This window comes from Protopterus annectens, chromosome 9.part0, assembly GCF_019279795.1.
Source record: "Protopterus annectens isolate FY-2018-M chromosome 9.part0, PAN1.0, whole genome shotgun sequence".
In the NCBI taxonomy this organism is placed as follows: Eukaryota; Metazoa; Chordata; order Ceratodontiformes; family Protopteridae; genus Protopterus; species Protopterus annectens.
The window spans coordinates 1549674422-1549690378 of record NC_056743.1 but is presented as its reverse complement, the minus strand read 5'-3'; the positions used below and the strand labels follow the sequence as shown (position 1 = coordinate 1549690378).

Sequence of the window (15957 nt, the reverse complement as noted above, 5' to 3'; positions counted from 1 at the left end):
GACAATTCCATCCCATTCCTGGCCACACCTAAACTGCCATCTCTTCCTCTCCCAGGTGTTCCATGATGTCAATATGTTGTGGTCAAGAAAGAGGTCCAGTGTCTTCTGTATAAGTGAGCCTTCCAAGAGGTCCCACTGACTAAAAAACATTAGGATTTTACTTCAGATTCTTTTAGCAGCAAAAAATAAAAAATAAAGATAAAAGACTTCAGGCCTATCTTCACCTTGGATGGCCTAAATGAAATTCATTATTAAAGAGTCCTTTGGAAAAGTTGTGGTGCAGTCCATCCTTCTTTGTTTGTCTGAAGGAGATTTGATCTGCCATTTAGATGTCCAGAACATGTAACTGCATAAGAATCTGTCCGTCAAAAAAAAAAAAAAATTCGGTCCATCAAGTATAGTGTTCTTAAAATTCTGCCCAGTGGCCTGGTTCCTGTAGTTTTCTGTCTTTTGACAGCCTGGATCATGCCATCCACAATTTTAAGATTCCTCATATGAGATTCCTCTTGCAGGTTCTTTTATAGACCTTCAAGGTTCATGACATCATTTTATAGACTGCTTACAGGATCCCATCAAGATCTGAATAAAGGCCAAGAAATTTCTCTCATGGTATATTTGTGATTCCAACCATTAACTGGGCAGACCCTTTCTAGCTCACATTCCACAGGCATGGCTATGTCCCCAAATGCCTCTATTTTAGAGTTGGAGAAGATGTTATGTGGAGCAGCTGGCCCAAAAAAAAAGCACATGTTCAACCTCAGAGGCCAATCTACATATCAACTCTCTGCATATGGTAGTTGGCACAGTTGGTCAAGGCTGTCAGCTTTAGTTCCTATGGTATAGGGTCTGTTTCCTGTAAACTTCATTTGCCTACTGTGTGATCTTGAACAAGTCAGACTATGTTTCCAGTTGGCCTACTTGGTTAACAAATGGGTATTATTATCATTATATGAATGTCATTCTTTTTATTTTGCAGTTTTTAGGGCTTCCTCCATTCTGATGCAATAGCATTTCACTCTGACAACACAGTAGTGATATAGTATACAAGCCTTTTTCTATCTGTAATGTTGGAGGCCATGAGATTATGAGACTGAGCCTTTTTTATCAATCACTTTGCCATTTACTCTTACATCCTTGGTCAAGCAGCACCCTTGAAGATTGTTTCAGCCACTGTTTACTGATGCTTCACAAGGTTGTCTTAATCAGTCAGTAGCATGGACTCTTTTCCATCACTGAAGGAAAGCCATGAGCCATGATGTGATATTTTTGCATTTCTGATTAACTTCAAATGCAGCAGGTCCTTTTCTCATATCAATTCTTTGGAGGATATTCCAGAAATATGTTGTTCCAAAGTGGCCCTCAGACCTCCTTTATGTGTTTCTCCATTTTTCCTTATTTCTAAGTATTTGTAGAAGTCTATGTCTTACAAAAAATAAAGTTATCACAATAGACCTCTTTTCATAGGTTGATAGTAGGCTATTGGCCCAGAGGCCCTTGTAATCCTAGCAGAGAATTTCTCCCATGTTCACTCAAAGTCAGCACCTGTTTCCCCTGTCCAGCAGGGACACAGGTGGGATCCCAGGTGTGTATTTTCTGTTTCCCATCCAGTTGTCTAGGTTCTTCTTAAAGAGGGCTAGAGAGGTACTCTGCTTGACATGGAGGGGGAGTCTCTTCTACAGATGGGGGAGTATTTGGGACACAAATCTATCCCTCTAACAAGTTCCATTAATGTCACAGACCAGGTTAAGGCCTTGTGTGTGGGTTACACCAGTGGAGTTTGTCTTATGGATATCCAGCAACTCCATCAAGGCTGGGTCTGAGATGGCCTTGTATGCCAGACACAGGTCACCTCTGAGCAGTCTGTATGAGACTAAGTTGAGGGACAGGGCTTTTAGCCTATCTGTATAGGATAGGTGTTTGAGACCCTGGATTTTCCTGGTCAGGAACCTCTGTGGTCTCCCCAGTTGCTGCATATGCTTGGCAAGGTACATGTAGATGGGGGCATTGTACTCGATAATGGGCCTGATAAGGGAGGAGCACAGGGATGTTATGATCCCCTTGTTCCTGGATGAAATGCCCTTATTTATGAGGTGGGCTATGTAGAAAGCCTTCCATACAATGGAGGCAATGTGGTGGTCAAAAGTCAGATTGCTATCAACCTGGGTGCCCAAGTCCCTCACGACTGATTGTGTGCTTAGTGCGTTGTTTTATTTTATTTATTTATTTTATTTTACATTTGTTAACTGGGAAGATCTGACTGGACCAGGTCCATTTACAGCAGAGGCCCGGGGAGAAAAGCTCCGGCATTTAGTTTAACAAAACGATACAACATCTATAGTTTAACAAAATTATACAACATATATAGTGAACTATATAATGATACAACATATTAGGGAAACAAAATAAGCAATAAGAAGAAACAATAAAAAGAATGGTAATGACAGTTATACAGTGCTGGACAGTTATCGTGAGAAGAAATGTGTCAAGCATTTCAACAGCCAACAGTTTGACATTCATAATTCAGTTAACATGCAGGTGAATACTGTTGTGATAATTCCCCAAAGGGGATAATGATGCATTTCTTGGCATTCAGTTTGATGTCATGCTTCTGGCACCAGTCATTAGTTTGGTTAAGGTCCTCTTGGAGGATGTTCATATCACTAGGTGAATTTAAGACAGTGCCCAGCTTGCAGTCATCTGCAAACTTGGTCAGTCACAGACTACTGGCTTTGGCTTCCACCTCAGCAAAATATATCCCAAACAGTAGAGTCCCCAAGACCAATCCTTGGGGTACACCACTAGTTACGAGTGTACTACTAGAGGTGGCTTCCCCTACTTTGACTGAGTGGGTTCTGTCAGTGAGCCAGTTAGCTACCCATCTGGGTAACATATGGGCTGACGCCTAGCTGGGTGAGTTTATCTATTATGCTCGAGTGGGGAATAGTGTCAAAGGCTTTGTCTAGATCAAGGTAGGTGGTGTGCACCGTCTTCCCCTCATCCATGACTTTGGTGACTGTTTCGAAGAAGTCAGCCAAGTTTAACAGACATGATCTCCCTTTGACAAAACCAAACTGTGTGGGGTCAAGCATTTGGAGGTTGCCAATGTCCTTGTTTATAAGGTTCATGACAATGTGTTCCATGGCCTTGAAGATCAGGCTAGTTAGGCTGATGGGCCTATAATTGCCTGGGTCAGTGGACGCTCCACCTTTGTGTAGAGGGATGACAGTGGCTGCCCTCCATTCAGCTGGGATGAAGCCGGTGCTCAGGCTTTGGTTGAATAGGGTGTCTAATGGAGCTGAGAGCTCATGCCTGAGTTCATGTAGGATACAGCCAGGGATGTTATTGGGTCCCATGGAGACTGTATATTTTGTCTTTGAGAGCATATTAAGGACATGCTCCCTGGTGTTGAGGGTAGGGAGGCAGGTGCTGGAGATATCCTGGTTTACTGTTGGGGGGGACGGGGGATGGTGTTTTCACTGAACCTGTCTGCCAGCAAGTTGGCTATATCTATGGCTTGGAATTGTAAAACACTGAAATGATGAATTCTGAGGTTAAATCTTTGAAATGTAGTTTAGGTATATTTAACACCATAGTTGCAGTAACTTGTAGTAACTTGGCAACAATAATACAGAGGATTATGATTGGGTCAATGATTGTAATGAGCATATTATGTGCTCAAGATATACATGCCAAGAAATTCACTTCTAGAGCGAATCTGAAGAGGGGAATCTTAGCATCCATGTCGAAAACACGAGAGACTATCACAATTCTTTGTAGTGCAGTGAGATTTATCTTCTCTGTGTACTACTGGTTAGTCAAAAATTAGATAAAAAATGCAATGTGTTGCTTTGGCACTGAAAGTCAATAAACCAGTGGGGAAGTTGTTGACATCCTTTCACATTACCTATCTAAGGGAAGCAGTTTAATTCAAAATACGTGTGTACTTTAACAGACAGCAGGCAGAAACAGAAGTTGAAACAAAGCCATTTCAAGCTCTGCTTCTGTTATTTACTGGTTGGCTCTGTCTTCTTTTAGTGCATGCCTGACCTTAACAACATGTATGGGATGCTTAACAGCACCACTCTAAACATTGTTAGGTCATGTCTCGTGCTACAGCAGTGCTGAGCCAGGATATAATTTAGTAATTTATTTGAGCAAAATCGAGGCACTATATACACTACAATAAACTACTGGATAGAAGGACTAAACCTCAAAGCATGATGATGTGGGATGGGAAAGCTCTATAAACAATGGCTGCAAAGGTTTTACTTTTTAGGAGCCCTTAGAAATTCTGTTTCTGAATTCCATGCATTTAGAAACCTGATATTCAGAATAACATATGATATTTTTTCACTGAAGAAATATTTGTTGCTTCTTACATCCTAAGAATGTGTCTCAAGCCATAATATGATAGGTTTCAAAAATGAGAATCTAAACAGAAAATGACATTTGTTTTTTGAAAGCCTTGATACTAGTTTGCAACAGATTCTAGAACAGTTGTTTTGGCTTCTATTATAAATGTTTGGATTGTTTAACAAGGAAAGGGCTGACTGTATAAGGTACGTTGGCACACTGACTGTTAGCAGATGATTAACTGTTTCAGTCATCTTCCTATCTAATGGCCTGCATTTGGCAACCAATCAAAATTGCAATAACTAAAATTATGTGTTCTTGAAATATCTAAAGTTGTTTTTTTTAAGTGTTTTCTTTTTCTTCATTGGACTAAACTTTTACAGGGAGTTCACCCATATGCACCTTCCATGGGGTCTTTACCCCATCATCTTATTCCTCTATACATACTATACGTGGATTCATTGTTCCTTATGCAAAAGGCAAAAATGCACTTAGAAAAAAATCCTACTTTCAAAATTAGAGGACTTGTCATTTAATGGAGACCCTTATACTCCTTATAGTTAATATCATTAAATTTGCTTCTTATCATTTGTTAAGCATTACCCTTTCATTTTATTTCCTATTAATCATTTTCTCCTTTATGGCAGACCTATTATGAAGTGGAAGTGATACTGCCTTATATGCTTTACGTGTGCCACATTTATTACCATTTGACTCTTAGTAGATTGTTTCATTACATGCTAGTTCCTCCTTCACAAATTGTTAAACCTACATTATTTCATTCTAGAGTGGCATGAATAATAGCAGATTCATAGATTACTACTAGGATCATTGCCCTTGTGGGCCATTTTAAGCCTAGCCAATTACCCCATGTGAGAATCAAACCTCACACCTTGTGTCTACAAGGTAAACATCTTAACCATTATGCCAATCTCCCAGAACTGATATCCAGAGATAATGAATGGAGGAAGGGAAAGAGTCATACCTATAAAAAACATGGAGTTTTTCTGCACCAGTAAGTTTCCATTTCATCATGGTATGATGCACTAACCCTTTTCACATCATATTTCTCAAGTATGTACTGCAGTTTGAAAAGTACACATCTCTTTCCTTAAATGCTATATATAATTAAGGTCTGATTCTTGTACATAAATGGTTGACAATTTGCATTTCTGAGGCTGCGGCATCGTGCTGCAAACAATTAAAGGGGGAAAGTCCTACATGACTGTGCACTTGCCACAAAGTAAAGTTGTGAATACTAAAGAAAATAAGTACATTTAAAGATGAGAGCATAACATATGACATATGAAAGCCCATGAGAGCTGATTTCATATATCTGTTTTTCTGAATTAGTCACTGAAAACCATATAAAATGAAGCTACAGTCTGCCTTAAGGAGCTACTGCCCACGAGTAGTTTATATATCTTTTGAGGATTAGTTTCAGGAGGCTTTACTTGCAGGGTTGCCAGGTAGCATTTTGTCTTCAGAAGCTATGATAAAATAATCAGTTTGTGTGTCCCTTAAAGAGAAACTTGGCAGTTGTATGTTAACAAAAATTCAGATATGTTTGTTATCATTTTGCTTAATGACATTCATTTATGGTTGTCAATGACTGCACTATCTGAGCATATTATCAAAATAAATTATAAATTATTTTCCTAGGATACCGTGATGACGAACAGTATTGGTCCTCATTTGTAAGTGCCTTTTCTTATCTGTTGCAATATTCTTTTTTATCAGATGCTAATGGTGATCCAGATACATTCATTGGAGTTTTCCTTTTATCTGTGGGAGACCTAGAATTACTGCAAAGTTATGATCCTTGTTTAGAACCATTTATAAGACAGACTTTGTGGTACTCTGCACCATTAAAGCCCAAAATATTAATGTCTGTCCTATACTACAGTCATATTGTGTAACCTGTTCATAAAACATTCACAAACTTGATTGGTTTAAAATATTTTTCTGTATCAACATTAAAGAGATCTAGTATACAGCATTGTTGTTTTTTGTAATTTTCATTCAGCATAAGTTATTTATCTCATACTAATAACAATTAAATATAAAAAAAACACTCTCATTTGCCTGACAACCTTTTATTGCTGTTGAAACTCTATCAAAACATTGGTGACCTCATTGAACATGTATCTGTGTCTACAAAATGTAAGGTAATTGCTGTTACAGAACAGAAAATGTGATGTAGTATGAGACATTATATAAGTATCTACTGTGTTAAGATATCTTATGTGGAAATCAGTCATTTCACTGAACAGAATTACATTCAATAGGTTAATACTACTAGCTACACTGTAGGCAGAGATCTTTTGCCAGGCTGTAATGAAACTGGAGTTGATTACAATAGAAGGAAGGACTGGAGGGTGTGCAACCATAGGGGTTATGTACAGGTTTTGCTTTGTCATCCACAATAAGCAACACATTTTCTTAATTTATAGTGCTAGTCAAATGTAGTTTATGTCCAGCATTTTTCACTCAAAGATCAGATTTGAATGAATTTGAATAAACAAAATCGGTTACACCCCTTTTTGTATCTCCAGTGAGTATTATTGAGCTAAAGCTTTCTTGCAAGCAAAATTTTTAAGAATATTATGGAATTAAAACTTACTATTTATTATTTCCTAAAATGTATATAATAAACTGGAGTATAGTAGAGTATAGTACCTTAGTCACAGACACAAATGGTATAATCCCATTGGGTAGAAAAAATAGAAATCACATGCGGTAGTCTAAAGATATACCAAATGCTTTATTTGTACTGCAAGTTAAATAAACAAATTCCCCAAAATTTTAGAAGAGAGAAAAATAAGACTGCAAGTGTTTTTGCTGGGGGGGGCAATCCCTTGCACCTCCCCCATGTGGGAGGCAAGCCAGCCACCAATTCTCCAAACACATATGTATATTTATACATGTTGAGAGAGTATTGCCTCTTCCTACACTCCAGTCACTGTCTTCCTTCACAGAGCTGTGGTCACTACATCAACATACAAGTTTACTGAGACTTTGTCTTTACTTCATAATCTGCGGTCACTACTGTGACAGTCCCCTCTTTACTCCAGGCCAGTACTGAAGGAGCCTCAATCTTCACCACTGACGCTGGTGAGAGGCAGTCACTGAATGTTGTTGTTGTCTTTCGGCTTTTCCCGGTTAGGGGTCGCCACAGTGGAACTCTGGTCCGCTAATGATTGGCAGTAGATTTTCATGAACGCCAAGATGCCAGCTCGACGTTCAACCTTCAACGAAGACACGCCCATTTACACATGTCTTTCGAACGCCCACCCAACCACGGGGAGGACTTGCACACTCCACACAGAAGGCACTCCCCGCACTCCAGCCGAGAATCCAACGGGAGAACCTCTTGCTGTTTGGCAACAATGCTACCGCTGCACCACTGCAGAAGTAGAGGCAGTCAATGAATACAGGAATGAATTTACACAGTGTTTCAAATCCATCGCTCTGCATCCAACACAATTTCTCCCAAGAGCACACAGGGAACATGCTGCACTGGGACTGGACTCTCTGTCTCTCCAGATCCCAAACAAGACCCACCTTGGAACACTGTGTCCCATTTCCAAGTATCTGGCACAAACACTTAAATATCTGATTTTTCACACACACACACACACACACACACACACACACACACACACACACACACACACACACACCTGGGAAAGCCTGACACAGATTCACCAGCTATGTCCCCCTCTCTGCAGATTACAGGGCAGCTGCCACCAACCAAATACTCTAAGGCTTTTACAAGGGGTAACCAATTATACTGTGTTAAATTAATACTGGTAGGAAGGGTAGAGTGTAACAGAAGCAGTAAGGCTTTTTGGAGTGGCCACAGAGACACTGCAATAAGTACAAGTACTCTGAAGATAATAAAAATATTCACTAAAAGACCAGCCACAATAAAAAGGTATAAAAATATTTAATAATGGATAATAAAAATAGAAAACAGAAACATACGTAATATTTATATACAATAAACATCAGAGTTCTCAGTCACAGACAATATAACACAGTTGGATAGAATCTCACATGCAGAAAAAGAAATACTAAACTAATCTTGCAGTACTTTTCCTAACTAAATTAAAGAAAAACTGTCCGTAGTTAAGGCAAGATATACTGCTGAGATGCTCACTTCCACAAGGCAAGATGAGATACTCCACACACTGAACTGTACAACTAACAACTACTGAACAACTATTACTGAACTGTGCTAACTGACATAAATCTTTTATATATTAGATTCCAAAGAAAAACAAAAACAAACAAACTGCTGCTGCCAGAGTTCCATCCTTCAGCTAGTTATAGAATTACATCACATCAGTGGCTACCTGACTCTGGCACAGTTCACATTCGGAATTCTTAAGATTCTGTTGCATCATTTTTTAACATAAGCAACTTTTACAAATATATTTTAATACAGGCATCTGTACAAATTAATGTGACAGCCAAATGACATAAGATTATTTACAAATCGTCAGCCTGTCATGCTGGCGTATGCCACACATGCACTGTCTCACTTCTCCTGATACAGCTGGAAATGCCTCACAAAGTCACAACTACAATCTACATTCAAGTTTACTGAGACTTTGTCATTGTTTCATAACCTGTGGTCACTATATCTACACACAAGTTTATTGAGACTTTTGTCATTTTTTCATAACCTGCAGTCACTACATCTACATACAAGTTTACTGAGACTTTGTCATTGTTTTATGTAAGCATAGTTGTCATGAAGAACCTTGCCACATATTAACTTTAATCAGTTAAATACATGCCTGCTCTGTGAAATACTAGAACCCCTTACTAAGTTGGTCATTGGTCCCTTTTGCTTGACCAGTAGACTATACTGCATATGCCAGGTTTTTTGCCTCAGGAAATGACAGTAAACCTGTTTTACTTGCATCTCTTTGTTAATTGCTGTGTCCCAGCTATAGAGCACTTGCATCCAGTTATAAATTGATCTGTAAATTGACCCCACATACAAGACAGTGAAATTGTAACCCATGGTTATAACACCCATAGACATGAAAGGACTCATAAATGAGGCGGTGGCATAGCTGTAATATATAAAAATGCTATCAAATTAGAAAGACTTCAGATCAACCCCCCAGACCTCTTGAATTCTGAAATTCTAATCACCTGCCTTCAACTAAACTCCAACAAACATATCATTATAATAGCTAACCACAGAAAGGCACTGATAGGACCACACCAGCTTTGATACAAGAGTCCTTAATAACGTAAGCAAATAAAATCATACAGTACACAACATAAAACACTTTAACGTGTCACCACGTTTAACGTCTTAATGCAGACTTCTTCAGATGGAAAATCACATTTCCCTAGCCACTATTTATCCCAACCTACAATCATAAAGCTCCAGTAAAAATCTTTGCCTAACAGACCAATCAATCAACCAGAAAATACAATTAAAAAACATTTTATGCATAGGAAGCATTTTGTAAATAAAAATATATATATTGAAAATCTAATACTTAAACCTCATATAAATATTAAATAAAATAAGTACATTCAATGAAATATATTGTACTCATAAATTAAAACACTGAGTACACACACACACACACACACACACACACACACACACACACACACACACACACACACACATATATATATATATGTGTGTGTGTGTGTGTGTGTGTGTGTGTGTGTGTGTGTGTGTGTGTGTGTGTGTGTGTGTGTGTGTGTGTGTGTGGTTCCCCTTCAGAAGGTCGAATGGCTGAAATCTCGAAATGCTCAAATTTCAGAAGCTAGACCTTCTGAAAGGAAAAAAAAAAAACGTAACACAAAACAATGTTTCTGCACCCCCACACCCCCACTACTTATTTATACCAACTCCGAGAGCACACTACAGCACAAAAAGGGAAATATCCCGTTCTGCGCTGTATACCGATCCCCATTCAGACGGTCGAGCTTCTGAAATTTCGAGCATATGGTCTCAACCATATGTATTTCAAGATTTCAGCCATTCGACCTTCTGAAGGGGAACCGTGTGTGTGTGTGTGTGTGTGTGTGTGTGTGTGTGTGTGTGTGTGTGTGTGTGTGTGTGTGTGTGTGTGTGTATATATATATATATATATATATATATATATATATATATATATATATATATATATATATAGTCTTTTATTATTTATAATCCTTTAGCCCCCTCTAGTGGACATAATATAATACTGTTAAAACCAAAACCATTGTACTTAAATTAGTTTTAATGAAATAAAATAAAATCAAAATAAAATCAGTTAAATAAAACAAATACTTTGTGAATATCACCCTTATTATAGTCTATCTGCTGTAAGTTTCAATACTGGGGCTAGGGAGACTGCTTCATTTAGCCCAGGTAGTCTATTAGCTTCTAGATAATTTGCTAATATAATTCTGTATATTCAATTTTAGTCTTCCACATACCACCCCTTATGTCTTTAGATATTTCTTCTAGTACAAAAAAATGAAACTTAGCCAAAATGCAGTCTAGGCTATGTTTAAACAAGGCATTACTTTGATTTTTGTTCTGAATAGCATTAGTTTGCTCGTAAATCCTTCTCCTTATCTTTCTCTCTGTTTTGCCTATATAAAATGATTTACAGACTACGCAACTTGCAATATAAATCTCCCCACTACTATCGCAAGTGTTGTGTGTTTTCCTTATTACATACCTATTCCTTGACTCAAGGAATGTAATTTCCACATTACTAATGTAAGGGCACTGTGGGCACATACCACACTTAAACATATCCCTTCTTTTCCTTCCTTGAATATTCCTAATACTGTTATTACCTTCCCATAAGTTAATGTTATTGCCCTTTCTAAAAATACATTTCAAAATGGTTTATTAAAAATCAAATTAAGTTCTGATAGTTCAGCAAACTTTGCCCATTCCTTTTCCATTATTTTCCTAACAATACCAGAAGCACCACTAAAATCAGTCACAAAAGCACATTCATAACCAGTATCATTTTCTGACTCATTACCAGGAAAAACCTCATTAAGAACTGAAGTCTTATTCTTAACTCCCAAAATTGGGGCACATTTATTCTTCCTACCCCTCAGAACTTCCTGACAAACTTCAAAGATCAAATCTTCAGGATAGCCCCTATCAACAAACATATTCATTAAGAATTCACTTTCCTTAACAAACTTACTATCTTCTGAAGTCATCCTGCTAATTCTTACAAATTGCCCTTTGATTATGCTCCTCTTTTGATATAAAGGGTCAGGACTAGTATAGTGAAGGTATGCGTTGGAATATGTCTTCTTCCTGTATACTTTAGATCTATCCATACCTCTATCCTTATAAATAGTAACATCCAAATAATTAATTTCATTATATGCAGTTTCATATATAAATAGCAAAAACCCTGTAGAGTTAGTAATATACTGAAAAAATTCCATACATTTATCTAACGTGTCCATCCAAAATATCCAAATATCATCTAGGAAACGTTTATACAGTATCCAGCAATCCTTATATTGACTATTGATAACGTATTTTTCCTCCCTTACAGACAAGATTAAATTAGCATATGTTGGGGCACATCTTGCTCCCATAGCTACCCCACTAACTTGTTGAAAAAATTCACATTCAAATTAAATAAAATTGTTCTTTAAGACTATTTCTATAAGTTGTAAACATACATAAAAATGATTCTGTGTTAAAACCTCATTTTGCCTTAGAGCTTCTTCAAACCACTCAAGCCCTTGTTCGTGGGGTATAGATCCAAACAGATCAACTATATCAACTGTAATAAACATAACCATGTCTCTGAACAAATCTTGTTTCACATTCCTAAGGAAATCTCATGAATCCTTCAAAAATGTACCGTCCATGGCTAGTCTCTTAAGTTTTACATCTAAAGATCTAGCCAAGGGAGTTGTCGCTGAGCCCTCAGCCGCCACTATAGGACACAGGGGTGGATCAATTAAACGCTCATGTACTTTTGGGATTCCAAAAATGGAAGGAACTCTTGGTTGGTTATTATGCAAAAAATTCAAATGTATTTTTATCTATTGCATCTTCAATTAACAAATCATATAAAGCAATAAAGATCCATCTATACGCTATATTTATCTCATTCATTGATACCCTAATGCACCTTCTATTATCTTGTAGTAATTCCAGCATCTTGGCTTCATACATAATAGTTATTTATATACTCCCGGGTAACAACCCAGACATTATTGAAGACTGGCTTTGTTGGTGGGCCTCACGTTTTAGTCAAGAAACAATAATAATGGGGGATTTTAACATGGATTGGTACACCTGCTCCTTGGAAAATCCATCCTATTTTATTAACCTGCATGGTTTCTGTCAAATTATGTAATCCCCTACCAGATTTGACAAATATAGCAAAAAATAATCAGTCCTAGACTGAACACTTACAAACAAACCCTCTCTCTGTCACCAGTCTGGCTGTCTCCCTGATAATCTAAGTGATCAACTACCCACTTGCCTTCTTAGGAACTGCATTTGCCCTGCAAAAATATCATTTACAAACTTGTCTGCAACAAAAGACATCTCTCCCATGAAGTCTTCAAATCCCTCCTGCAACAATGCGACTGGTCCCCTTTAAAATATCTGCACCTTGACTCGGCTGTTCAATATTTCAATGACAAATTCCTGAATATCCTAAACAACCTAGCTCCACTTATAAAGACCCATTCTAACTCCAAGCACATACCATGGCTTACCAATGATACCAAGCATCTCCTTAAATAGAGAGACAGAGCCTGGTCCCTATACCACAAGACCAAAACTCAAGACTCCCTTCATACCTACCGTAAATTACATAACTTTTCCAGGCATGACAAAAAGCTATACTATACAACAGTGCAACAAAAACACCAGAAACAATCCCAAGGAATTTGGAGGAGCCATCAAACAACTACTAAAGCCTGGACAGATCACAACCCCAGCAAATTCCACATATAACATTGCCTCAGAATTTAATTCACATTTTATTGATTCTATACATCCACTAGTAAAAAAAAAAACAGTAATACCTACCATCCATTCCTAATGAATTAGATAGAACCCTCAATTCCTTTTCAATCAAACCAATTCAAACTAATGCCATAAAAAAATTCTTTCCAAACTTAAGCCCTCCTCCCTTGCAGCTGACTAACTCCCGAGTCCCCAATGAATTTCTAAAGCTAGCAGATACTATCTCCTACCCTATATCTCTCCTAATAAACCATTCCATTGCTGAGCAGTACACCCCCAAAGTCTGGAAAGTCTTTTATATTATCCCTTTTTATAAAGATGGCTCCTCTGCTGAGTTCTCAAACTACAGGCCAATTGCCCTCCTCCCTCCTATAGCCAAGATTCTTGAAAAATGCATACACAGACAACTCTTCAACTATTTACTAAGGAATAATCTCTTATTTGCATTTCAACATGGCTTCAGACCTAAACACAGTACAGCCACTACCCTTGTTAGTTTTACAGACTCAGTCAACCAGCTTAGAAATGACAACCAGCTCATCTTGTCTATCTTTCTTGATATGTCTAAGGCCTCTGATACAGTATTCCATCAAAAGCTACTAAATGAGCTAGCTTCCTTAAACCTAACCAAGCCAGCCCTCTTCTGGTTTCTTTGCCACTTAACTGAACACCAACAGGCAGTTAAGTGGCAAAATGAACTCTCCACCCTTATACCGGTCTCAATAGGAGGACCCCAAAGCTCAGTTCTCAGTCCAGTGCTCTTCATCATATTCACCAAAAGGCTCTGCACAGCCACCCAGCATGCAACCATTATTTAATACAGACAACTCCTCCCTCATATGTTCTACTCCCTCTCTACCAGAACTCCTACAAACAACCCAACAATCTTTCCAAGACATTGAAAAATACCACTCAGACTCTCAACTGATACTCAGTCCATCTAAAATAAAGCGTATGATTTTCACCAATAGCAAAGTTCCTGATAACCCTTCCCCTTTCACCATCTACTCAGCCAATAAAACTAAAATTGAAACTGTCCAGCACACCAAACTACTCGTAGTCACAATTGACAACAACCAAAAATTTGACAAACACCTCTCTCTAACTGTCAAACAGGTCCACATTAAGCTAGGCTCACTATACAGATTCAAGGCATACCTAACTGAGGCCACTAGACATTCCATAGCTAGTACTCATCTATTCTCTACCCTTCTATATATCTCATCAATATTCACTAATCTAAGAAAATCAGATTTAGACAAATTGGAGTCCTGCTATAACAAAATCACAAGATTTACTAACCTCCCTTACAGATGACATCACTGTACAGCACTTCATAAACTAAATTGGATTGATCTACGCAGTCTCCTATCCTTCAAACAATGAACTTTCATTTATTCCACCTTCCACAATCCAGACAACTATCCAGCACTCAAAAGCATAGTGCAGCCCTACTCAAACGGCAGGCCACTAAGTTCTTCCAACAAACTACTACTCAAAGTAACTAAATCTAATAATTGTTTTGGTACGTCTCTATTCTCCCACCAAATATTTAAGTCCTTGAATTCCATACCTCAGACAACACTAAATACTAGCAACACATCCAAATTGAAACTACTGCTTAAAGAATACCTAATCAAAAACTGGCTTTGCTCCTGCACTAATCCAGGCTGATCTTTATGTCCTTCCTTGTTCTTACAAGCAAAATATCTCTTCCCTTACTAGATTCTAACATCCAAACTATCCCTTCTCTCACGGAATTCTAGTTTCTCTCTATCTGTCTCAAGCTCACTACTGCTCCTATTTTTATCTACCTACAGTGGATATAAAAAGTGTGCACACCCCTTTTAAAATGCTAGGTTTTTGTGATATAAAAAAATGGGACCACAATAAATCATTTCAAAACATTTCCCACCTTTAATGTGACCTATAACCTGTACAATTCAATTGAAAAACAAACAAATCTGTCAGGGGGAAAATATAAAAAATAAAAAATGTTCAATAAGTTGGTTGCATAAGTGTACACACCCTTAAACTAATACTTTGTTGAAGCACCTTTTGATTTAAGTACACCATTCAGTCTTCTTGGGTAGGAGTCTATCATCATGGCACTTCTTGACTTGGCAATATTTACCCACTCTTCCTTGCAAAAGTGCTCAAAACCTGTCAGATTGTGAGGGCACCTGTTGTGCACAGCTCTCTTCAGGTCACCCCCACAGATTTTCTATTGGATTTAGGTCTGGGCTCTGGTTGGGCCATTCCAAAACTGTAATTTTCTTCTGGTGAAGCCATTTTTTGTTGATTTGGATGTATGCTCGGGGTCGTTGTTGTGTTGAAAGGTGAAATTCCTATTCATCTATTCATCTTCAACTTTCTAGCAGACGCCTAAAGGTTTTGTGCCAAAAGTGTCTGGTATTTGGAACTGTTCATAATTCCCTCTACCTTTACTAAAGCCCCAGTTCCAGCTGAAGAAAAGCAACCCCAAAGCATGATACTGCCACCACCATGAAGTGTTGTTTTTGCTCCAAATGTACCTTTTGGAATTGTGGTCAAAAAGTTCAACCTTGGTCTCATCAGACCATAACACATTTTCCCACATGATTTTGGGA

The 15957-nt window shown here is 38.0% G+C and overlaps 1 protein-coding gene across 1 annotated transcript in view; it reads left to right on the top strand.

Annotated features, from left to right (window-relative positions):
• Positions 1-15957, top strand: part of LCP2 (lymphocyte cytosolic protein 2) — a 1995233-nt gene that overhangs the window by 848113 nt on the left and 1131163 nt on the right. Inside the window, exon 6 of the mRNA XM_044084497.1 lies at positions 6016-6050. Coding sequence (XP_043940432.1) covers positions 6016-6050 — 35 coding nt within the window. The remainder of the gene's footprint in view (positions 1-6015; positions 6051-15957) is intronic.